The sequence below is a fragment of the Bacillus rossius genome (genome assembly GCF_032445375.1).
Source record: "Bacillus rossius redtenbacheri isolate Brsri chromosome 4 unlocalized genomic scaffold, Brsri_v3 Brsri_v3_scf4_2, whole genome shotgun sequence".
Classification (NCBI taxonomy): Eukaryota; Metazoa; Arthropoda; class Insecta; order Phasmatodea; family Bacillidae; genus Bacillus; species Bacillus rossius.
In genome coordinates, this window is record NW_026962011.1 from 33995334 (window position 1) to 34021455 (window position 26122).

General features: G+C 45.4%; 1 protein-coding gene across 6 annotated transcripts in view; it reads right to left on the minus strand.

The window, feature by feature from the left end:
- Nucleotides 1–10015, minus strand: part of LOC134542258 (sodium/hydrogen exchanger 10-like) — a 75220-nt gene extending 65205 nt beyond the window's left edge. The window contains exons 1-5 of one of the 6 annotated variants that reach the window (XM_063386371.1): nucleotides 9772–10015; nucleotides 6242–6519; nucleotides 5073–5241; nucleotides 4448–4561; nucleotides 2857–3033 (exon numbers count right to left, since the gene is read on the minus strand). In XM_063386371.1, the coding sequence (XP_063242441.1) occupies nucleotides 2857–3033; nucleotides 4448–4561; nucleotides 5073–5241; nucleotides 6242–6519; nucleotides 9772–9886 (853 nt within the window). In that variant the 5' untranslated portion in view covers nucleotides 9887–10015. Of the gene's footprint in view, nucleotides 1–2856; nucleotides 3034–4447; nucleotides 4562–5072; nucleotides 5242–6241; nucleotides 8481–9771 lie in introns of those variants that run through there. The other 5 variants (XM_063386372.1, XM_063386373.1, XM_063386370.1 and 2 more) reach the window with 5 other exon arrangements.
- Between the last annotated feature and the right edge of the window lie 16107 nt (nucleotides 10016–26122).

The window sequence follows — 26122 nt, forward strand, 5'->3', positions numbered from 1 at the left end:
ACAACCATTAAGAAGTCACAGTGGCCATTTTGGATTCTACCGTTTTGAATGGGCCATTTAGTTTTCCGCTATTTTAAATTCTAGAACTTTCCACCATCTTGGAATCGAATGCCTTACTCCTGTGTGTTACACTTTTAGAATTCAACTATCCTGATATCTAGCGGCCCAAAACTGAATGTTGTACTGAACATTATGGCTGTCATCTTGAATTCTAATGTCATCTTTGGTATGACACAACAACTTTTTTCAAGACTGACATAATTTCCGCCATCTTGTATTCGTCTGCTGGAGGCCGCCATCATGGATGATGTCACAACCATCATCTTGGTTTTTTTCTGCTCTGCTGGATGCAGCCATCTTTTTTTTTTTGCTGTTAGTTCCTAGAGAGCACAGCATAAATCTATCTCGTGTTCGTAAGGCCGACGTTCAATACCTTGACAATGTTGCTGTGGTCCTTATCAACATGTTAAAATGAATTTTTTTAATACAAAATACATTGGAACCACGGTGATTTGAACCTGATAGCTCGGAGCTCTGGATGGGAAAACATACGCCTTTGACCGCACAGGCATCGAGACATTTACCATATCGAGAATAAAATAAGGTATACAAAAAAGCAAACACATATTCGGACTTGTAATTTTATTTTATTTTTTTTAATTTTAAGGAATAAAAGCATCACTTCATAGAGAGTGTTGCTGCCATTTTTATTTTCAATACTAACTACCAGGAGAGCTAGTTAACACACATCGCCTGCTAGAGGGTGCTGCCGCCATATTGTTTTCAGTAATCAATACAAGGGGCGCTATTGTCATGTAGTAGGCCTACACACACCCACTTTGGTATTCAAGATGGCTGCCTCCACCAGAACAGAAAAAAAAGATGATGGTTGTGATAACATCTAAGATGGCGGCCACCAAAAGATGAAAACAAGATGGCGGACTTGACAACAGAATCAAAAAAGTTGTTGTGCTGTCAGACCCATGATAACATTATAATTCAAGATGGCAGCCATAATGTAAAATGCAATGTTCAGGGATTGGGGCGCTCAATGTCAGTATAGTTGAATTCAAGATGGCTGCCGTAGTTAAAAGTGCATCACACAAGAGTGGGACATTTTATTCCAATACTGCGGAAATTTTTATGATCCAAAATGACCTTGCCCTATCTAAAATGGCAGAATCAAAAGTATCCGCCTGAGTCAAGGTAAAGGTCAAGGTCATCCAAGATGGCCTCTGTGACGCCTTGATGGTCAGTCGTTGAACCCATCCTCAATCCTCGAGCCATAACCAGTCCTCGGAGCCCCCAATTTATACTACTATATTTTCTTGCTATCATTTCCTTGATATATAGTGTGGTGACCTTTTGTCTGCACATCTATGTTGTATGCAACATCTGCTTGAAATTTTTTTTTTTCAGTAAGTAACACGTCCCTTTTTATTTATGAGTCAGTTCTAGTTTCACTTCTAATACACTGCAAATAAATCTCCACTAAATGAAGAACTAGACAAGTGCTAATTAACTGAGCTTTTACTCTACCTTTGTAAATTAAAGAAAAATTGTGACATCAGACATCTGCACAACCTCTGTAGTGGTGAGCTTTAGCATGGGCTCTTCGACTGTTCATTGATTGATGATGATCATCTTATGAGACAGGTTTATTATCCCCTTACATTTAAACCAGTGGCGTGTATTCAATAGACGCTAGGTAAGCAGTGCTTAACCTGTTGTTATGTTGCTTGGCGTAATGTAATAATTTTTGCTGTCTGGTAATTTCATCTCGTGTGCCAATGCGATCCGATCACTGTAGCGGGCGCGTCGGGTAGCATGTCACCCAGTTGTCATGGTAACGTGAAAGCCGGGCGGGTTGAGGAGGCGGGGCGGAGGGGGGGAAACGGTTCGCATATCTTCGTGAGACTACTTCGGTAATGTTCGCTCAAGGCCCGCTCGACCAAGAGCAGCTGGCCTTGCGCTGTGTGTGCGCGTGTCGTGCAACAAACAAATACCGGTACAAATTTTATTTTTACAACTTATAAGGCAAGTTTTCATTGCGCAACAGTGTCCGTTTTAAGAACATTTTATTCTGTTTTGGTGTTTACTGTTTTCGTTTTAAGTGCTAGCCAGTGAGAATTTAAACTTCATCTGCGACTGCCGTCCATGTGCCAACAAGGTAAGCTGTGAGTTCCGCAGCGTATGCTGTCCGGAATGGAGCAGGACTCTCAACCCGCCCCCAGCCGAGAACACAGCCACTGTGTTGTTTGCAATTTTTTGAGTACTGATTTTAATTCTTTTTCTTTTGAAGATAAAAAAAAAGTGTTTGGCAGTGGGGAGACCGATTCCTGATTTAGACATAAAAACAACAGGAAAATCTTTTGTTAAACATTTTAATTGTAATTTATATTCGAAAAATGAGTGGTTAACAGGGTGCCCATTCCTTGGAAAACTTTTTTGCTGGCCAAGTGCATTTTATATTTCTACCAGGAAAACTTCAAAAATAGCCCCATTTTGCACCTAGAAATCCAAATTTTTCCAGGGGAGAGCCCCCAGACCCCCCACCTTAAGGTCGGGGATGGGTGAGACAGCTTACCCACACAATAACTCCACCACATGCCACTGATTTAAACTCTATCACAATGATATCTACATCGTGAACTCCCATACAAATAAGCCAAAATTACATCAAATGTAATGTAACAGAACAAATAATATACACTCAATTAAATTTTACTGCCTGCATTTAGTCTATGCATTAATTGCCAAAGCCACATATATGACAGATACAAATTATATCTCAGGGTCACAAGGGTATCAGTATGTCACATGTCTCAACGAAGATAAAGAAGTGAAACACCTTACCTTCTATGTCTTCGCATAAATAGAATGCCAAGTAAGTCGCTGAAACTGTGATCAATATCAGCTGATTTACATTGGTGAAAAACCTTTGAGCACAATACGTAATGATCCTCCCAAGAACCAGTCCTATGATGAGGCCGCAGACCCAGTACAGGAAGATATCAACACTATTTTTCAGAACTGCAAAAAAAATGGTTTAATTTTATGGGTCCCAAACTTTCACTGAAAGAATTTAATAGCAAATATCACTACAAAAAAATAACATCATAAACCCAATTTTTTTCCAAATAGGACCTACTTTGTTTTGAGTTCAATCTCAAACATCTAGAAATGTTTGGTTTAATTACACATTCAAAAAACATATGCATTATTTTGTAGCTAATGGCTGTAAGTATATGTGTTGGAAAATTCTTTAATTTATCACCAAGGGAACTATTTATCATGCTTTGACAACATTCTTTTTTTTTCGATAGTTGTTCCTTATTGCATATCCAGTTTATATCAAAGCTTTATAATGCATATTTTCACAATCAAATATACTTTATATATTGATCATGGTTCAGTTTCGCATCACAAACACATTTAGATGCAAACTTTATTTTATATTTTACTTTAAAATTCAATTTGATATGTTACACAGATCAATTACTCCCGCTAAAAATGTTCCTCAAAGATTTATACATGTATTCAAAATTAAATATATTTTGGTAATTCTGCAGCTTTGTATCACAAACACAACCAGTTACTTTATTTATTTTAGTATATATATATTTTTTTTAATAAAACTGGATATGCAATAAGGAATAAATGCGCAGCCATATTTATTCAACAAGTTGGATGCCTTGAGTTTCCATCAAATACTCTATCCTAGTATACGCTAGTATACTAGTTCTAAACGGGTTCTAAAATATGTTGAATGTTTGGAGGAATCAGCCAATCAGAATCGTGTCCATTAAAAACAGAAATGGGTTGCATTTTTATTTCAAAGAATATATTGGAAATGGTGCAGGGCACTTAGGAGACAAGAGAGGTTATAAACAAAAATAATTCAAGTAATGGTAAAATTAATGTGGTATTAAAAGTAATTTAACTCTAAAAAAATGCAATAGATGTGTCCATAGATTTTAAAGACTGCATATTACGTACTATGCAATAGTAACAATGGGATTTAAAATTACAGAATTGTTTAAGTTAAAGAATAAATGTATAACAATCAAAAGATGCTAAAATCTTTCCATACATCACCGTGATGTATTATTTTTATTTTAAAATAAGAAAAAAGTTGAAGTGTTTGTGTTATCTCAGCCCAATAAAAAAATCTGATATTGTGGCACAATTTAATACCTGTTTGATGTTATCCATCCAACTTTGTTTAGTAGATAAAATTAATGCCCTATTTAATAAAATTTTATCCCTCAAACTTTGATATAAATATTGTGGGAGAAGGAAATTTAACAATGTGACAGGGCCTTACCAATTAAATTTAAGCATTTTAAAATATTCATATTCTTAATCTTAATAGAGCAATTTATGGCATAATATTCCATTTCTCACAATTATGATTTCCTGATCATTAATAATCACTCATACTTACCTCCTGTGTTTGGTGAAACAATTTCAAAGATGATCAAATAGAACACCATCATAGCATAAGCATCGTGAATCATGTATTCTCCTTCAAGTAGCACACACAGTGGTTTGGACTGACCTAGTTAAAAAAAAAAAAATGGAAAGTCTATAAACCTGACTGTCAGCATTAATGGAGGGGATGGTAAAGAGAAGATATTTGAAAGGAACATAAACTTGTGGACATATTATGTCAATGCATAGCTTTGTTGTCGCACAGTGGTTTGTGGGAAAAAAGACAAGGTTGGATGCTCTCTAGAGCTCAAAACTTCCAAAGGAGCACTATTTTATGCAGTAAATTCTTAAAGAAAACTAAATACCGTCACTTTTATTGGAACGTAGGCCTAGTATACATTTTGCAGCCTTGCATATGGTGGTATGGTTAAGTTATATTTACAAAAATGTTATCAAATGTCAACTTGCCTACGTAAGCATTTTACATCTTAGTTTGGTTTATGGCGTGTTTTAAACAACAATTTGCAACGAATTTTAATATTCTCATCAACACATTAACTTTTTTTTTTTTTTTAATACCTGGCAATAAAGCAATTATATTGCATTACTTACGTTCAAAAACACAATTTTTTACCAACCTGTACTTTGTAGAATGTTAATTATCATGTGAGGATATGTCGTGCTGGCAATTGAACCAAACAAGTATGCATTCTCAAACGTCCAACCATGTTTGTTTAATGAAACCATTAGAATAACTCCTATTACTAAAGATGATGTTATTACTCCCACAAATCCGACGAGTAAAATCTGAAAGAAAAAAATATACACAATTAGTTCCAAAACACTTATCTTCATCCGATTATATCTTAGTTCGTCAGTATTTAATGTTTGGCTGCAATTCCCAACAGAATATATTGGGTTTGAGTCTTCACTTAAACTTAGGACTGTGTTGTATGCTAGTTTACAATAAATTATGTATTGTAACAATTGTTTCTTTAAGAAAATTGAGTACCACCTGTATTGGACTTTCAGCATTTTACATAAAATTTATTTTAAATAGATTTTTGTGGAAACTTGTGGAAAACATTGGCATGGTACATTTTGTGAGGGTTAGGCCCGTCGACAGCAATTCCGCAACAAAACAAATTCCAGCCCATTAGTTCTGAGTTCAGTGTGCTATGGTTACTTTAACTTTCTGTGAGAAGCAGACACTTCTTGTGTGTAAATTTCAAACAATTTCAACGTTTAACTTAAATCACACAATTACCAAACAATAAATCCCATTGCATTACTGTGGATGACAAAAATTGAACTGAGTCTCAACTTTAAGTTTATAATTGTATGTTTATTCAATCAACGTTTTACCATATTTGAAGTGTATGGTTGTGATTGCAAATGTAATTTTTGATTTATCAGCCATGAAAAAGGTTGGTCGAAGAATAAGTGAATGTGGCATGATCATTGATAAACTGTGATCATGTGATCATGGCAATAAAGGTAGATTCAGAAACTTTAAGCTCTTGGTGCCTGAATAATATGGTAACACAACCACTTGCAGGAACAAAGTTATTTTGTTTTTACTTTAGAGAATAATTATTCTTAAGGTCTTTAATTGTTAGCAATGCATAAAATAACTTTTTACTTCCAATCATTCATCATTATGATGAAGACTCTATTATGATTTTCTTAAGGTGACACCATTTCCCCTCTGCAAACACACTTGTATATTATTGGTGGAATGCATTTGTATTCATAGCCACTAGACAAGCCTTCCTTTAATGTTGGTACTCAAAGACTTCAAAATTACCTGCCATACGCAGATTTTGAAAAGCCGCGAGTCTGTATTGTAAGCAGTTCTGAAAACGAATGCTGGCAAGAATATCATCAATAATACTCTGGGGTGCAAACTGGTGACCTGCAAGAATTTATCAAGGGATTCGTTGATATCAGAGTACCAGCCCAACACCCCTCCGCCCGCCAATAACAATATAGGATATGGAAACTGGATGTTGCGGACGAGATCTCCTATTACATTGCAGACACCCATAATGAGCATTATAGCCACCAAGCCCGTGTACTGCCAATCTGGAAACAAAAAAAAATCAACTTAAATTGGTTAAATGTAAATGTGTTGCAGCGAGGTCGTTAGAAACAGACAAACTCAACAATTCAGTGCAAGGGAAATGGAGAAATAATCTGCCATGGTCTATAGTGAGAAACCATCTCAGCATTTACCTGGAATGATATCAGGAGGCTCTGGAAAACCAAAGTCAGGATATCCCAACCAGGATTCAAACCTGAGTCTTGTGGAAAGTCAGTCCATTGTCTTATCGCAGCACCACCTTGCAACATGACAATTTCATATGTAAAAAAGAAGTTAAACTTCAAAAGGTCAAGTTTCTCAGGTCTATACGCAAGAAGTCACACAGTTGCGGCTCATAAGACATTACATATTAAGAAACAGTGGGGAATACTGTTCCAAGTGTGTTGATATTTAATCTACCATTTAATTGTTTTTTTTTTTATAACATAAGCTCACATCTGACTGAACTCAAATATATATTTGCATAAAAACCACACTTTTTTACTACCTGGCATACTTAATAATCATTCTCTAAAATGACATTGTAGTATTTCAAGTATAGTTTACCGATATTTTACCATTTAATGGTTATTAGGTAAGGTTGGCATGAGCCCATTTCTGATAGAGTAGTGGAAGTGGAGACTATGTGGACGTCACCCTGTTGCTGATGATATTCTTGTTGTTCGCCCACCACCAGTTATATGGAAGAGCAGCATTGCACTCTGGGGTGGAAGTGTACCATCCGTCCCAATGTAGCTGACAAAGGAGGAGGTGAAATTATAGTGGAGTGGAAGTAATTTACAATAATTTAAATATGAGATTGGTACAAAGGGTGCCAGGTTAGCCCGGACATCTAACCCAAGGGTTGGTGTGAGCCACCAGGCCCCAGTGTGTCAATTTTATTATTTTATTGTGTATTTTTGTTTTATATTTCTGAGCTTTTACATAATATGTCCTTTTTATACTTTGTGTGATGTTTATTATATTGTTTGTTATGATTTTTATCATTTATAATATTGTAATCAATTGACAACTCCTATTTCACCTTGTGAGTGTATAAAACTGGAAGATAATAAATAAATAAATAAATAAATAAATAAATAAATTCCCAAATAGGTTGGGCGGAGAACTACTGAATGAGACAAACGTTTTGGCAGGCGTGGTTTTATTCACACGAGCCTATGGACGGGTACTAAGACTGCGTCGGTATGCTACAAATTACACTGGAAACACTGTTAACATGTGTTGCTCTTCACGTTATTCGTCTGCGCCCTCTGATGAGTCCCGCTGTAGCGATCCGATTCAGTCGGCCCTGTACACTTTTTAAAACTTCACGGTGCGGTCGCGCGGCGAAGAAGTTACAGCGGGAGGGTCACACCCTGCACCACAAACTGGTCCAAGTATTCGATGTGAATTAAGTACTGTAGGTTTCGGTTGAATAATAATATTTACCGGCACGCAGAACTCGGTGATGTAAGCGTTACAGCTTCCAAACATGGCGGTCGCCTTCGCATTGTACCGCGAACTCCTGAAGGCTTTCGCCAGAGTAGTGATGGGTCGTTCGTGAACGATTCGTTCAAAAAGAACGAATCTTTGAGAGAACGAAATCTTGCGATTCGTTCGCGATGTAAAGATCCAGCTCTTTGAGAGCCGGTACCTTGAAAGATTCGAAAGAACGAAAACGCAGAGAGAACGAGAGAACGAGATGAGAGAACCGGCCACGCGCCCGGTCTGATTCGTTCGTGAAATGATTCATGACGTCAGGAGTCTGAAGAATTAGTAATCACAGCGTGCGCATGTTCACATGAGCAAACGATAACTGATCAAAATAGGGTAACATGAAAAGTATCTATACCTGAAAATGTCAACTGTTAAGTAGTGGTTTAAAATTGCTTTTTCACATTCACATACACAAATTTAGAAATAAAAAACTAAAAAAAAAAAGTATGAATTAAAAATAACAGGGAAAGTAACTACAAATGTTCACACTTACCATTTTTGGGTTAATTAATGTACTTCATTTGTTTCTCTTCATACTGAATCGCAGTAGTAGTATTAAATTTTTGTCTTTTTTTTCTCTAAATGTGTTCGTCTACATGTAAACACTTTACTGTCACTAAAGTGTAATTAGCCTATATATTAATATTTGTAACTTAAAAAGTAATAAAATATAAATAATATTGTTTCATATACGCAACTGTGATTCACTGGCTACGGAAAGCAATGTTCAAATTCAAATACAAAAACACGTACCTAATACTCTAAAGGATGAACGAGTTACGACACCTGATAAAAGAGCCAGATCCCATACACAGAAAAGAACGAATTGACCGAGATGAACGAATCGTTCTGAACGAATCATTTGACGGAACTGATCCAAAAGAACCGACTCGGTCAAAAGAACCGTTCTGCCCATCACTACGCCAGAGATGATCGGCGAGAGGGGAAGTACAGCGCTCTCGCGTGCCACATCCATAAAGCACTAATAAATGTTTTTTTTTTCTTACAATTTACTTAGTTAAATTCCCCACGTGGAAAACGATTGCCAGGTCTCCGCCGCCGTTTCCTCATATGCTCGGCCGAGAGCGTGTGACAGCGATACCAGGAAATATTATGTTCCCATAACTCGCTAGGTCTAAAAATGTATGTATTATTTATACGGTAATTTTTTACTAAAAAACACCAGTCCAACCAGAGACTATTTGTCGCTGTGATACTCTTAAGGGGTCACAAGCATACTTAACGATGCACTTTCTTTTGTGAATATTAATACTTTACATAACTATTACGGAAATTAAATACATTATTACTCATACAGGTGCCTAACACACGACACGGAGCACTTAGTTGCGGACACAATCATAAACTTGACTTGTGCGGACGTGATTTGAAGGTGCGTTCCGCCAGTGTGGACTGGTACTAGCGGGGTGGAGACCAGGTTTTAGTATCATAGGAGTTTCCACGTCAATACATTTAATAAATATCATTACATTACAAAGTAGTCTTTAAAATATTTTTGTCCAATGGTGTGGATCTGGCAACAGAGCACAACGAAACAAGGATATTTCTAATGGCAAAAATTGGCATTGAAAAGAGAAAGTAAATGTCCATTTAAATGCAAACTACAATTTAAGAAAAATGTAAGTGGCATTATATAGCTTAAGTAGAATTCGTAAGTTACAAATGTAAATAGAATGAGTAAAATAGTTTTAAGTGCTCTCTGTCCATAGCTATGTATCACAATAGATACTTACCCAAATGGAATGGTTCATAAAATGATCTTTGCAGTATGCCACTTTGATTGAATGACCCTAACTTGGCTGATTTCCATTTGTAATAAGAAATCAATCTATCTGGATACAAAACCATATTTCCTTTAATTCAAGAATAAGCCTAAACTTAAATACACATTAACGTTCACAATAATCCATAGAATAAATAAGTTTCAACAGTGCTCTGAATCAGAGACAAAAAATTCTAAATTATGCAATGTAATATGAAATATCGTAATTATTATTTTAAAAATTTTTATCTAACCATAGATGAAATATAATGTAGGGTAATTGTACAATTAATTCCAGTCTACCCACCAGTTTGCTTTACTGCCGACAAAAATAAGTTTTCGTTTTACCCACCTAATGTTTGCTATCGATGGCTGGTGCGCATCAGCCGTGGACGCGAGTACACAGTGATCCTCTGATCAGCATTATAACATGAAGTTAGGAATTAATTTCGAGAGACAGCATGCTGTGACTGATGTGCCTCTTCATTGCCCTCTTTACCTTTGAGACCACTATGGAACTATAAACCCTTCCCCTTTGTAGTCCAAGTCAAAGCAGGTTACAAGGGATGGGAAAACCCGGGCTAGAGTACAAGAGGCTATATGAGTGCTATTTATTCTCAAATTCACAGAAAATTGAATCAGCTACAAGTAACATAAGGCTGGGTATTTCGGACAGCTTCGGTACACTGCTATGTTGATATCATAGAATAACTCTGACGCCACTCCCGCTGCCTGTGTTTAGCTTTTAAATTTATTATTAATAATGTGAAATATCTCAGGGTTTTTAACGGGGGTTCGGCCTCGTGGCTGCAGGCAGGAGTGCGTCTCGGAGTTTGGAAATTACGTTCAGAAATTACCCGGGCTGTTTAGGCCACCCAGGACGCCTTGAAAATAATTAATGAACAGATTATCAGAACACTGCACTTTATTCAACGTCGATACACTGGATGGTCCTTTTACTGGCCGCGTCCGTTGTCGTACCGCTGTGACACACGTAAACGCCGGCGAATAATATGTGCGACCAGGATAGATTGCAAAGTGGATCGACGGGTTGAAGCTGTGGCTACGTGTCTCTGAGTAAGATTTGACATACAGTCACGGAGTTGCGGATGCAACAAATTATACAGCAAAGTTAACGAATAGCGGAGTCCCTGTGATTAGGGTGGTTTGCAGTCTAGCCTGCGACAAAACTAAAGACTCGAAAAGTTATGCAATCACGTCAGTGAGCGACGTACGCGTAAAGTCTCAATGCGTGGCAAGTTAGTCACTTAAAACACACGTTACCAATTACACTAAAGCATGAAGAAAGTTACAATATGAAAGTTATTCAATCTTTCACAAGATTCTCGATGATAACAATTAATTGGCTACTGGAGCCTAAAACTGCGTGCCAATATTACGCGGTCCTTAAACTGGACATGGCCTTACGTATTACGTTAAAACAAAATCCCTAACGGGAATTAAATATTAAGTTAAGTGTCGCACGAAGTATCGTGCGACTTAAGTGGGGTCGGCGCCGAGCTAAATGAAGGTTTGTAGAAACTTACACTATTGCTGAAACTAGAAGTGCTGGCCTGACGTTCGCGGAGCGTCCGACCCCTGGGAGCCCGAGTTCAAGACTGAGCGCGAGACCGCCCGGCGGCCTCGCGCCTAAACGCGTGGAACGCGGGAAAACCGACCCGACCAGTTTTGGACTTAGAAACAAATTACACAACATATGCTTATAAGACAATTAGACATAATTACCCTTACATGAACCCTTCTTTTAAATTGTTATTAATTTGGTTGTTTTAATTACAAAATAATCAAGTGTTTAATTAGGCGCATTGCCACACCCGGCCGGGCGCTGTCGTCGTCGCGGCGTTCGTTGCGGTGCACTTTCTTACACTTTGTGAAGATCGCGCTCGGGCGTGTTCGTCGCACTTCGGAGCCAGTGTTGCTGTGGCATAACGACCTTTGCGGACCAGAGGGAGCACCGGCGGTTGGCGTCAAATGCCCCCCCTCAACAAGGCCGTTATGCCCAACAACAACGCCCCTCACACGCATGGAGGGGGTACGCCGATCGATGCACTGCGGGGTAGGCAAGGTGGGGACCTGAGTGTGGTGTACCTAGTGGAACCGTTTATAACAGAATCATGGGATGATCTGGCGTGGTCCGTCTGAGGGGTGAGAATAGTGATTGCGAGCCTACTAGGGGGTCGAAAATTGCGTGTGGGTCCTCCCTCGCTGAGGTGGGAGACTGTCCTATCAACCCTCCGGATTCCTCTACCATGATCTGCCCCAGAAAGTAGTCTCCTAAGCGAGTGGGTACCCGTGGAACACGGCGAGATACTCTGGTAGGAATCAATATTGGTGTCGTCTGTTCCCGTCGCCCTCCCTGTTGTGCGCGAGTCACCTCCGGGACGCTTGTCGTTCCCTGTTTCTGTGTGTCCCACGTGTACCTTACCGTCACTTACATCGATGGATGCGTCCTCCTGGACGAGCCACGGGAGGCCCAGGATGAGGTCGTCCCTTAACTCCCGCAGCACCAAGGCAGTGGTCTGACTAGTCATATCTCTGATGGTGATCGTTACCTGGGCGCGCCCAGACGTGAGCGCGCGGGTCCCACGAGTGGCCAGGAGGACATCCTCCTCCCCCGGCTCCAGCTCTGCCTTAGGTACCAGGTGGGCGGCGATGTAGGAGTGGCTCGCCGCGGTGTCCACCAGTGCGTGGACAGGTCGCCCGTTGACCAGGACCGGCACACGGATCAGCGCCTCCGCGTTGCCCCCTGCACGCCCCAGCCGGTTTGGTGTTGCCGTCTGCGCTGCCTGAATCGCCGGGTGCGCCGACGAGTCGGCGTGGCACGGCGGCGACCCAGGGCGGGGCGGCGACACGTGGTGCGTGGCACCACCGCCTGACGTGACAGGTGGCGGTGGTGCGTGGTCGCGCCCCGCAGGTGGTGCCGGAGTCGCCTGGTGCGCCGACGAGTCGGCGTGGCGCGGCGGCGACCCGGGGCGGGGTGGCGACACGTGGTGCGAGGCACCACCGCCTGACGTGATAGGTGGCGGTGGTGCGTGGTCGCGCCCCGCAGGTGGTGCCGGAGTCGCCGGGTGCGCCGACGAAACGGCGTGGCGCGGCGGCGATCCGGGGTGGGGCGGCGACACGTGGTGCGAGGCACCACCGCCTGACGTGACAGGTGGCGGTGGTGCGTGGTCGCGCCCCGCAGGTGGTGCCGGAGTCGCCGGGTGCGCCGACGAGTCGGCGTGGCGCGGCGGCGACCCGGGGCGGGGCGGCGACACGTGGTGCGAGGCACCACCGCCTGACGTGACAGGTGGCGGTGGTGCGTGGTCGCGCCCCGCAGGTGGTGCCGGAGTCGCCGGGTGCGCCGACGAGTCGGCGTGGCGCGGCGGCGACCCGGGGCGGGGCGGCGACACGTGGTGCGAGGCACCACCGCCTGACGTGACAGGTGGCGGTGGTGCGTGGTCGCGCCCCGCAGGTGGTGCCGGAGTCGCCGGGTGCGCCGACGAGTCGGCGTGGCGCGGCGGCGACCCGGGGCGGGGCGGCGACACGTGGTGCGAGGCACCACCGCCTGACGTGACAGGTGGCGGTGGTGCGTGGTCGCGCCCCGCAGGTGGTGCTGGAGTCGCCGGGTGCGCCGACGAGTCGGCGTGGCGCGGCGGCGACCCGGGGCGGGGCGGCGACACGTGGTGCGACGCACCACCACCTGCCGTGGCGGTTGGCGAGTCGGTGCAGGCAGGCCTGGTCTCTGGTGACAAGGCCGTGAGCTGGGGGCAGTAGCCCGCTGGTACGCTGCCCCCTACTTGGGGCGCCGGCGACGTTCCTGAGCGCTGAGCCTGCTGCAGCGCGGCGAGGGTGGGGCAGACTTCGTGCCAATGATACACCACCCCTTGGCAGTACCGGCACTTAGGTGGCCGTGTATGTTGCTCGCATGTTCGTCGGGTCTGCTGGGCTGCCTGGTCGGGACGGCGTGCGGCCGTCGGAGGAGTGCGGTCCCGTCTCTCGCCCGCCGGTGCAGCGTCTGAAGGCGCGGGGGCCCTGTAGGGCACTACCGCCAGTCGATCCTCCGGCGCCACATGCCGTGGCAATGCCTGTACGTCCCGCTCGATCTCCCTGGCCAGCTGTACGAAATCCTCCAGGTCCCGACCAGTGGCCCCCCTCAGGTGAGGGCGCAGCTCCCGCCGCATCAGCTCGACCACTATCCCTAGTGCCTCACTTAGATAACCGCCCGTGGCTAGGCGGCGATGAAGTCGTACCTTGGCCCGAATGAACGCCTCCACGTCCTCTCCGTCGCCTTGTGGGGTGCAAAACAGGGACCGTCGACACTGCGCGCGTGCCCGCGCGTCGTCGAAACGGCTTTCCAGACGGGACATGAAATCGTCCCAGGGCATCTCTCCTTCTCCGACCATGGTCCACCAGTCCCGTGCGGCTCCCCTGAGCTGTTCGCTCACCCGCTCTGTCCATTCGTCGAGTGGGACGCTGTAACGGGCCAAACGGTCTCGGCAGGTGCGGCCGAATGCCCCCGGGTCTTCATGTGCTTGCCCGGCGAATTCGGGGAGTCTTACTCCGGCGCCTGCGCGGACTGGGCCGGGCAGGACTGCTACTGGCGCCGGCGCGATCGCCCTGCTCTCGAACGCTTGGCACATGAATAGTCCGTCCCGAAACGTCAGAAACTCCCGCGCGACTGTACATGTCCGGTGACGTAGCGTGCCGCACTGGTAACACGTGGCTAGCTCGTCGTCGCGTCCGCGGCACTGCGCGGCTTAGCACTCGCCTACTCGCGACTCCAGTTTCTGTGGTTCCTGTTTCGCGGCTTGGTCTCTCTCGTCCCCGGGACGTCTTGCGGTGCCCGTCTCCGCGGCGTGCTTTCCCGCCCGTAAGCACATCTCCCACGGGTCGTCCCCGTTCATATTGGCTTGTGACCTGTTACGCGTTCGCGGCTGACTGTCCGATCGCCGGATCAGGACGTTGATGACAGGGCGCGAGCAGGTAGGGAGGACCGCCTCCCCTCACCACCGAGTCGGTGTCCCGTGCTGGCACGCCTCCTGTCTCGCGGAAGCCCGGTGATGCGCGCGTGGCTGAGCGCGGCTGTGCGCAGCTGTCTGTCCGGACGACGGATCAGGGCGTCGTTGACAGGGCGCGAGCAGGTAGGGAGGACCGCCTCCCCTCACCCCCGAGTCGGTGTCCCGTGCTCGCACGCCTCCTGTCCCGCGGAAGCCCGGTGCTGCGTGCGCGGCTGTCTGTCTGTGACGTCACTCTGCGCCGCGCAGGTGTCCCGCGGTTGCGACGCGCCGTTCCCGCGGTTCCGAGTCGTCACCGATCCCGGTGAGACGCCGTGTAACCGATCCCGGCCGTATCTCGCGATGCCGACGTTATCGCGTCGCGGCGAAACCGATCTCCCGTCGTTATCTTGCCGCGCCGTCTCAGGTCGCTATCTCGCGGCGCCGCATCCTGTGACCTGGCGCGCCGGCTTCCGCTGCCGCCTTGGCGTGAGACTCGCGTTGGAGTTAAGAAATGAAGTTAGAAAAAATTTTAAAATATAAATGTTCCTTATTAAATAGTCCCGAAATGTACTTTACAGTTCAAAACACGTTCACTAAGTTCGTTTTTGAAAGCCACACTAGTTGGGCGACAAATGACGCCACTCCCGCTGCCTGTCTTTAGCTTTTAAATTTATTATTAATAATGTGAAATATCTCAGGGTTTTTAACGGGGGTTCGGCCTCGTGGCTGCAGGCAGGAGTGCGTCTCGGAGTTTGGAAATTACGTTCAGAAATTACCCGGGCTGTTTAGGCCACCCAGGACGCCTTGAAAATAATTAATGAACAGATTATCAGAACACTGCACTTTATTCAACGTCGATACACTGGATGGTCCTTTTACTGGCCGCGTCCATTGTCGTACCGCTGTGACACACGTAAACGCCGGCGAATAATATGCGCGACCAGGATAGATTGCAAAGTGGATCGACGGGTTGAAGCTGTGGCTACGTGTCTCTGAGTAAGATTTGACATACAGTCACGGAGTTGCGGATGCAACAAATTATACAGCAAAGTTAACGAATAGCGGAGTCCCTGTGATTAGGGTGGTTTGCAGTCTAGCCTGCGACAAAACTAAAGACTCGAAAAGTTATGCAATCACGTCAGTGAGCGACGTACGCGTAAAGTCTCAATGCGTGGCAAGTTAGTCACTTAAAACACACGTTACCAATTACACTAAAGCATGAAGAAAGTTACAATATGAAAGTTATTCAATCTTTCACAAGATTCTCGATGATAACAATTAATTGGCTACTGGAGCCTAAAACTGCGTGCCAATATTACGCGGTCCTTAAACTGGACATGGCCTTACGTATTACGTTAAAACAAAATCCCTAACGGGAATTAAATATTAAGTTAAGTGTCGCACGAAGTATCGTGCGACTTAAGTGGGGTCGGCGCCGAGCTAAATGAAGGTTTGTAGAAACTTACACTATTGCTGAAACTAGAAGTGCTGGCCTGACGTTCGCGGAGCGTCCGACCCCTGGGAGCCCGAGTTCAAGACTGAGCGCGAGACCGCCCGGCAGCCTCGCGCCTAAACGCGTGGAACGCGGGAAAACCGACCCGACCAGTTTTGGACTTAGAAACAAATTACACAACATATGCTTATAAGACAATTAGACATAATTACCCTTACATGAACCCTTCTTTTAAATTGTTATTAATTTGGTTGTTTTAATTACAAAATAATCAAGTGTTTAATTAGGCGCATTGCCACACCCGGCCGGGCGCTGTCGTCGTCGCGGCGTTCGTTGCGGTGCACTTTCTTACACTTTGTGAAGATCGCGCTCGGGCGTGTTCGTCGCACTTCGGAGCCAGTGTTGCTGTGGCATAACGACCTTTGCGGACCAGAGGGAGCACCGGCGGTTGGCGTCAACTCTCAAACCATGCAAAATTATCTCATTAATACGCCGTCAACCACAGTCTCGTGATCGAGACCCGGGGCGATCTTAGTGGTTTTCAGTGGCTCTATAGGAAATCTCCGGCGGGCACCAGGTTAATTCGAGGATTAACCAAGGTGGTCGTGGGTTTTCGCCCCTGTGTGTTCCACTAGGATCGGCAGATGTTGATGGTGGGAGGAAGTCCCTGCTTCTAATACGCACTGGCCCTAAACAGTGTAGAGGACTGTTTCCTAATTGTTCAGGAGGCGTCTACGAAATAAAGAAAACGGTATTTAGGTGCTGGTTTTTAACTCCGCATCTCATATAGTGTGGATGGGTACAAGTTACACAATTACACTTGACAAAATACGCTGGCACTACACACACTCGCACTGAATAATTACGTGTTACGTTGCGGCACTTGCAAACAAGATCCCTCTACATTGGTTTGAGGGTAACTGGAGATAGCTTCGTGCCCGGGTTCACCTGTGTGAGTCGCGGGCCCACGAAGGTAATATTAAGGGGCGAAGTCTTTAAGTTTGCGGTCGGCAGTCGTATGCTCGACTAATTAAATTAATTTCTGTTCACGGGGGTCGGCCCGGACCGTAAAGTGACTGTGTCGCAAACCGTTGTTGCGTGACGAGCAAAAATTAACGCGGTCGGGTTAAGCCCTGCACCGGAAAAGGGCACGGGGGCACGCAGGAAAAAGAGGTTTTAATGAATTATGATATTTACCAGTATGAATAATCAGGAGTACAAAAGTTGAAGTCCCCTGTGGGATCATACGTCCGCCCCGGCCTGTGAGTAAAACTCTACTGCCGCTTTGTGCCGGCTTGGGAGGGGAGGAAGCGTCATGACGCGCCGAACTTTCTAATATGCCGTTATTCAAAATTTATAATTATAATTAGACATTATTATTTCTAGAACCCTCGTAACTTAATGACATGTGCCTGAATTAGTTGGCGGAAGGCCTATAATAATAATACATCATAAAATAAAGTCAAGCTGGAAACTGTCTGTCACTTGTTGACTACTCCAGTGGCTATTTGCAGGTGAAAACAGGGAGGTGAATTAGGTTGATTTATGCTGTGGTTAATTATTGGCGGAAGGCCGCAAGGGATGTTCCGAATGTTTATTAATTGCGGTTTCCCATGGGGAAAACCGCTGCACCCCTGCGACACACTTTCACTCTTAAGGGTTGTTTTGTTAATTAAAATCACTTAATTACTCACAATAATTAATGAAGCATAAGAACTGTTTGGTGGTGTTGGCATATGGGCGTAATCTGTTTAAACACTCACCGACGTCGATGGCTCGCTTGACTCACGTGACATGGGCTAGGGTTGCATTCCGTTAGCGGGATTTAATACTGGCGGGTGGAGGCCGGGCTTTATGGCCTTCGGAGGGACGACGACAAATATGATGCCTTAATACACTAAATAGAGTACCCTTAACAAACTAGGAGGCACACGACTCTGAAGTTATACACTTTGCTTAGTTGCAGTTGCAAGAGACAATTATGAAGCCACACTGTCAAAAACTACAAGTTAAATATGGCTGAGCTGTGTATTACTAAGGGCCGGTCTTACCATCCCTTGGCAAGGTCCGGGTAAAATTTATCTCCTTGGCAAATGACAAAATGTGTCTTACCACCAATGAGTAGACGTACCCGGAAGATAAATAATTGTCTTTTTTACCGGGAGGTTGAAGCTCTGGGTAAATCGCTACCCGGCAGATAACCATATAATCTGTGCGCCACATCGTAGCGCGTTTATTGCAATGTGTTGAATTGTGTTCATTTGCCAAAACGTGGTGCACGGACTATAATATTCTTCCCTCATTTATCGAAATGACCGAAGCAGGTGTCGTCGATGTTGTCAATAATGTTGGTGAGATTTTTGGAGACGATGACGACGATGAAGAGATCATTGAAGTAATCAATGCTTTAGCAAGAGGTCCACGTATTTTTAGAGAAAGACCAAACCATTTGAACCAATGGAACGACAAAGAGTTTTCAGCGAGATTCAGGCTAAGTAAAGATACAGTTCTGCACTTCTTGGAAAAGCTTGAACCACTGATTAGATCGCGGGCAGGTGATTGCTTTTACCAAATAAAAATGCATTTGTTTTTACATTACAAATGTATGCTTATGCTATATACTCTGTGAAATTGAATGAAACTGATAGGTTTATAGGTTATATCGGACCATAACATGTGCATAATGTTTACTTTGTCAACATCGCTTCAATAAAATATTCCTGCTTTTATTTTGTAAATTACATTCAGAATGTGCTTTATTTTTTTCTGTTCTGAATTTTCAAAGTGCCTTTTTGTATTCCTACCCCAGTGTCCTAACCTACATGTAAACAACAGTTTGTCATCTTGTTGCTTTTATTTCCCCCAGAAATTTTGCAGTCTCGCCACTGAACAAACTGTAGCTGAAACTGCAGTTTTATGCCCCTGGGAACAATGATATCCAGTGTTGGAGATTTTGTAGGTGTCAGTAAAGCAAAAGCTTGTAGAATAATTAAACAAGTGACATTTGGAATTGCTTCATTGAGACCTGCATATATTAGGATGCCATCGACTGAGCAAGAAATAAGAAATGCTCAGACAAATTTCTACGAAAAGGCCCAGTTTCCAAAAGTAATTGGTGCTATTGATTGCACACATGTAAGACTTCAGTCCCCAGGTGGGTATTTTTTAAAAATTATGTTTCACTATAATAAGGCATATGTATGCGTATACATGAGCTTTAGTTTTTTGCACATTTTGCTGCCCCCCTTTGTTGCACTTGGTAAACAGAAACTATGGTCACAGTGTGAATTACAGCTGTAGCCTTATTTGACAAGAATTGTTTTAAAGAGAAAGGAAATTCTAATTAAACTTGCATATTATGTAAATAATAAATATGTGTGACAGAAACTGCATGTCATAAAATGTTTAATGATCATGTACATGAACAAAGCCTTTTTTTATTAACAAAAACTGCAGCTTTAAAAAAAGCTATGTTTGGGGCAGCAGTTGGTAGAATGATAGCTCATCTGTTCAGGGCGTAAGTTCTTAATGTCACTAAAATGCAGCTGGCGCACAGGTTAAAAGTAGCTTATACAGAGCCAAGAATATGTATGTTATGTCATTTGATTTTCTCTTGTAACATTCTGCAGTTAATAAATTGGTATTTATTTATGTGGTCAAATTACATATATTGCTTCTTTATTCGTTGCATATCCCTTCACATGAAAATTAAAGTATCATACCTCTCGGTGCTTATTAAAAGAGACCGGAAAAATTCGCGGATTCCTTTTGAGACAGGCTGGAATCCAAACTCGTTTAGCTTAATGCTACGTCAGTGATTGGACCGCAATTTACCTGAAGGACTCTGAGCCAATGGCAAACACTCAACAAAAGAAGTATCGAATGATAAGAATCGCAGTAAACAGGTGTCTCAAGGCAAATAATAAAAGCCCATTCCAATTATATTATAAATTCGCTAATCATGAAAATATTTTAACCTCCATACAATTAATAGGGTTACTACAGCATACATAATGTTAAAATATTATGTTCCACATAAATTACAAAATAATTAGCAGACAAACAATAGTTAAGAAATAATATGATACTTATAAGCAGTATTGCCAAAAGCAAAATATTCAGAATTACCTACTACCAATTTTTTGCCAAAATGGAAGGAACACTAAAAATTATTATTTTCAAAATGATTAACAAATTTGAGCCTTACAGCAAGCATTGCAAAATATTTTTAATTATAAAATTACTCATGTCTTGAGTAGTTGCTGTAAAAATACTGATTTTAAAAGTTCTGCAAATGATGCACCACCGAAAAATCGGCCGCAGAGATTGTCCGTACTCGCCTTATAGTTTACTCGCTGGACGCCGCTGTGACCGATATCTGCTACTGATGTACTCGTTCGTTGTTCCGACGCCGCTTGGCACTGCAGTGAGGAGGAAATCGCCAACAGCACTCATTACGGTGACGTCGTCCGACCGAAGGCCACCCTAAAGCCCGACCTGCAGCCGCCAGTATTCAACCCCGCTAACGGAACGCGCTTCTAGCCATGGCCCACCCGAGTCAGGCGAGCCACCAGCAACCAAGGTAGAACCCGGCCCCCTAATAAACAGACCGACATTACAGCCGACCACGTTGCAAAAACAAACACAGAATATTAAACAATATCACGTATAAATTAAAAGTTGATTAACGAAAGTGCGGCGTAGGAGTGCCCGGGCACTCACGTGTGTAAATACGTCGATACGTGTGTGAGTGTCCCCCTGGCGGCCTTCTACCCAGATTAGTTAATTAACCCATGTGACATAATTATTAACCCCTTGTGTTCGTTATTACCCCCCACCAGAGCAGCCCAGCAAGAGACGAACAGTCTCTGGTGTGACGTATAATTTAAAGAACATAATTCGTAAACATACTAACTTTAAATTGTAGAAGGGATGAGTAATGTTAATTTAGCCTTAATAATTAATGTAGGAATTTAGCGCCCTTCAATTCTCTTATTAACGTGTCACATCAGAAAATAACGTAATGAGGTCATCCCTGGCGCGAAGGGCACCGAGCCTTGGCCAGACGCCATGACATGACGCCAGTACAGCGCGACTCGTGGACCGGGGCGGACGCACGTCCCACGGAGAGACATCATCCATTGTGTGGTGCATTGAACTCACTTCTGGTAATTATAGTCACTTCCTCGAAACCTCTTTTTACTTATCTCTCCGTGCGTACCCGGTCAAATTTTCGGTCAAGGACTTAATCCGGCCGCATAACTTTTAAAACCCCCTGCACCACACTTGGTCTGCGGGGTAGTTTCAGTATACTGCACGGGCCGCCTCCCGAACCACAGAACTTGAACTAAAACCAGTCGCTCCGGCACTGACACCACCCCGTAAGGGAACTTGGACGAATTTAGCTGCGGTCCGTGCTTTGCTACAGTGGACGCGAACACCGCCTCGAGACATTGATATACGGGATTGGCCGCCTCCAATCGCCCTCACCCCTCTTTTGAGTAACCAGGCTCAGAACCGCCTAGTGCCACGCTAATACGTAATAATTAGTAATTTTGTGCGACGCCTTGAATCTGGAACGTCTTCAGTAAACTTGTGCAACGTTCCGTCACATAACATTTTTTGTAAACTTGTGCCACGTCTTATTACGTAACTTTCAGACTAACTTTGTGTAATTGTGTAACTTCTGTATTGTGTGACGTCACCCTCTGTACGACGTGATGTGTAATCAACGGTATTACACCAAACCCACAGTCGCATGAATAAACGACGCACGTCATTTGTTGCATTACTTCAGCGCCTAATCAATTAACCATACGACTCCCAATCACCACCAAGTAGGGAATTCCTCATATCCCACGCAACACCGCCGACGGTCCTAGTGGGCCACGCAGGGCAACCAACGCCACGACCCACCTACCGACTAGAAACAGAGCTAGTCTGGCGCCCACCCGGAAACACTACATCGACAACAGCCATTCTCGCTAGGAGCCGCACCGAGACTCGAGCCCGAGACCCCGGACGACGGCAACGGAGGTACTCGTTCCGGGCCGATCCGCAGGCAGTGACCACTCCTTCTTTCCAGCTACGGATAGGGCTCAGCATGTTCTTTTGATAGCTGACATTCAGAAATTACAGCGGTAACCCGTAGCGTGTGGTCTCACTGCGATCACCATGAGATGTAACTGCAAATACATGCCTCAGGTTGTCTTAGTCACTGATATCACCCTCCATGCGATGCTTGTCCGCGCTCAGTACTAGGGTCGGGGTTCAGGCCTTGTGGCGGGGGGAAACAACTCCTATCCGCACTACCAGTAAAAGTTTGTAGATTATTCGGGTAAAATTTTTAATTAACTCCTCACACAGTCTCTTTACATGGGGCTACCTGAGGCACAATACATGTGCACCCACAGAGTGATGCTCGCCTGCATGTGTTTCGGTGGACAGGCGCCTAGTGCGGGCTGCCCTGTGGTCTAGTGATACGTTCGTAAGATAGACTAGCTATTGTTCCCTTTCAATGATAGTCGGTATGAAGTTACGTTACTCTGTTGGCGACTGAGGCATTATGTCCGTCACGCTGCTGTAGTGACATGCCCGATTGTACACACTGACGCCGCTGTCGGTGCTCCCTCTGAGAGCACAAGCCGTTATGTGTCCTCAACACCTGAGCCAGTGTCAGTGCGCCGAACACGTCCGCGCGTGTAGCTTAGTGCAGTGCCTCGAACGGCGTGACGTTAGTTACGGCCGGCTAGGTGTACAAAGCGCCCGGCCGGGTGTGGCAATGCGCATATGTAATCCAGTGCATATGTAATTCAATTAACAAACACAAACTTAAAATTTCAATGAGCCTTATAATTCTTGTTAATTAATTAATGATATTGTAAATTATTTCCGTTCACAAAACTGGTCGGCATCATCTTCCCGCGCTCCGTCTTTTTCCAGCGGGTTTTCCTCCCCTCCCTGGCCCGGTTGCCAGGGAGAGTCGTCAGTAGCCTTCCAGCACTCACCAGGGCCGGCAGCCCCGCGTACAGGGAGCATCCAACTTTCGCGCCAGATTCCACATGTAACATCCATAGGTATAATTTCTGAATCGTCTTTCTCCAGCTCCACGGTCGGCCCTAACCCGGGCATACGATGTGTCGTACGGTTCTTAATTAAAATGTGCGACTTGACTATGAGTCTTTCATGCGTGCTACGTAAATGCTAGTGTTTTAGGCAGCCCGCCGAGGAGCCTGCGCTTCACGCTTTTATATCTCACTTCGGAGAGCTAGTACATTGCCCACGCAGGGCGGCATTGTGCCGAACGCGTAACTGAACTTGTGAACGCATCACAATATACTTGAATAGTGTACTCGTTTGCTGTTTCTGATACGCGTATCAGTGACAAAGTATCAGGGTAATACTCTGCGACCCACCTCTAGCTGGCAGTGCGCGGGGGATTTGTGGGTGTACGGGAGGCGGCCTAGCAGTGCCAACTGCTACCGACCGCGTCCCGCGGGTGGCGGATACAGCAGCCCAGCTCGAGAGTTGCTATTTCGCTGGGGTGGCTGCGAATAACCAATAGCAGTCCGCGGACCAATGGCCGGCCTGTGGAGTCGTTATTACGGCTATCGGGGTGAAAGGTAGCCTGAATGTAGCTCGGCGCGCGGCAGAAAGCAGTTCCGTCGGCGAAGGCACCGCAGGGGAGCTCGATGTGCCCTGGATGCGAAGTGTAGACGAACTACGGGCTGGAAATTACGTAGCTGCGGACTGCCGCGCGAGCAACGAAACTGAACAGCATCGGAACTCTGAAGGAAGAGATGGCGGCACCTTCAAGTTGGGGCCCTGTTGGAGCCAGTGGTAGCCTGGGCGGCGCGACCTTCAACCGACCTGGGAATTTTGGGGGCAAGAGGGTCCAAATCACAAGATAATTCATTTGCCTGAACGACTTACACCCACCCTGGCTTGAAAGGTCGTTGGCTGTTAACTGGAAGAAGGAAGATGAAGATGGCGAAATGTCAGGCTGCCTTTCGCTACGTGCGCCCGCAGTTCGAGCCGGTTTACTGGCTCATCTGCCCACTTCTGTTTTAATTGTGGCTGCCTGGGCAGCTGTGGCTGGGCTGACGCGTGAAGTCGCCCGCCCCTGGAGGTGCATGCGCCCCTGGTTAATAATAACCCAGGAGTTCCCAACCTTTAAATGCGGGCCGCAAGGCCCAAGCACCCAACACCAGCATGGTTGATTTTTCAGCCCCTCCAACTCTTCTTACCTGGACCCTTCTTCCCTCTTGTCCAGTAGTTACCTGCTTGCTTAATGCATGATATTTGATCCACGCATGAACCGGCACAGGGTTTTCCCTGTGTCTATGCAGGTTTTACCTGGGTCACATTAGCTAGCTTTTAAGCTAGGTGACCAATGGGGCGTCAGTCATGGCGCCAATTGCAGCCATGGCTGGCCAGTAAACCCCAATAAGCACATGATGCACGCGCCCTTGTCCTGCATGGATAAAAACCCGCATTGTAGAGTGTATAGGCTTCGGCCTGAGACACACTTAGGTCCTCCCCTAACCTGGACCCTCCCCTACACACTTAGAATTAACTTAGGCTAGGGAAAATTAAAAAAAAAATTTACTATATAAAGTTAGAAGTCGTCTCTCGGGGTGCGTGCATCTCTCTCGCGGGCTGTTGGCTGGGAGTTCCCTGCACCCTATTGGGTAACAAAGGCTGGCAGTGCGTGGGGGATTTGTAGGCGTACGGGAGGCAGTCTAGCACTGCCTACTGTTACCGACCGAGTCCCGCCGGTGGCGGATACGGGATCCCAGCTCGAGAGTTGCAATCTCGTTGGGGTTACTGAATAACCAATAGCAGTCCGCGGACCAATGGCCGGCTTGTGGAGTCATCACGGCTATCGGGGTGAAAGGTAGCCTGAATGTAGCTCGGCGCGTGGCAGGAATCAGTTACGTCGGCGATGGCACCGCAGGGAAGCTGGATGTGCCATAGTAGCAAAGTGTAGACGAACTGCGGGCTGGAACTGGCGGAGCTGTGGACTGCCGCGTGCGCAACTGAACTGAAATGCATCGGAACTCTGAAGGAAGACATCAGGGACATTCAGCTGGGGCTACTGTAGGTCTGGCAGTAGTAGCCTCGAGCGGCACGACCGTCAACCGTCTCGGGGATTTTGGGTGGCGAGGATGGTTCCCTCCCCCCACCCTGGCTTGAAAGGTACACTGCTGTTGACCTGAAGAAGGAAGATTAAGATGGCGCAACATCAGGCTGCCTTTCGCTCCGTGCGCCCGCAGTCGAGCCGGTTTACTGGCTCGTCTGCCCACTTCTGTTTTAATTGTGGCTGCCTGGGCAGCTGGGCTGGACTGACGCGTGAAGTCGCCCGCCCCTGGGGGCGCATGCGCCCCTAGTTAGTAATGACCCAGGAGTTCCCAAGCTTTAAATGCGGTCCGCAAGACCCAAGCACCCAACTCCAGCATGGTTGATTTTTCAGCCCCTCCAACTCTTCTTAACTGTACCCTTCTTCCCTCTTGTCCAGTAGTTACCTGCTTGCTTAATGCATGATATTTGATCCCCGCATGACCCGGCCCAGGATTTTCCCTGTGTCTATGCAGGTTTTACCTGGGTCACATTAGCTAGCTTTTAAGCTAGATGACCAATGGGGCATCAGTCATGGCACCAATTGCAGCCATGGCTGGCCAGTAAACCCCAATAAGCACACAATGCACACGCCCTTGTCCTGCATGGTTAAAAACCCGCATGGTAGCAGGCTTCGGCCTGAGACACACATAGGTCCTCCCCTAACCTGGACCCTTCCCTTACACACTTAGAATAATTTAGGCTAGGAAAAAAAATTATCAGGTAAAGATCCATACCCTAAAAAAATTTAG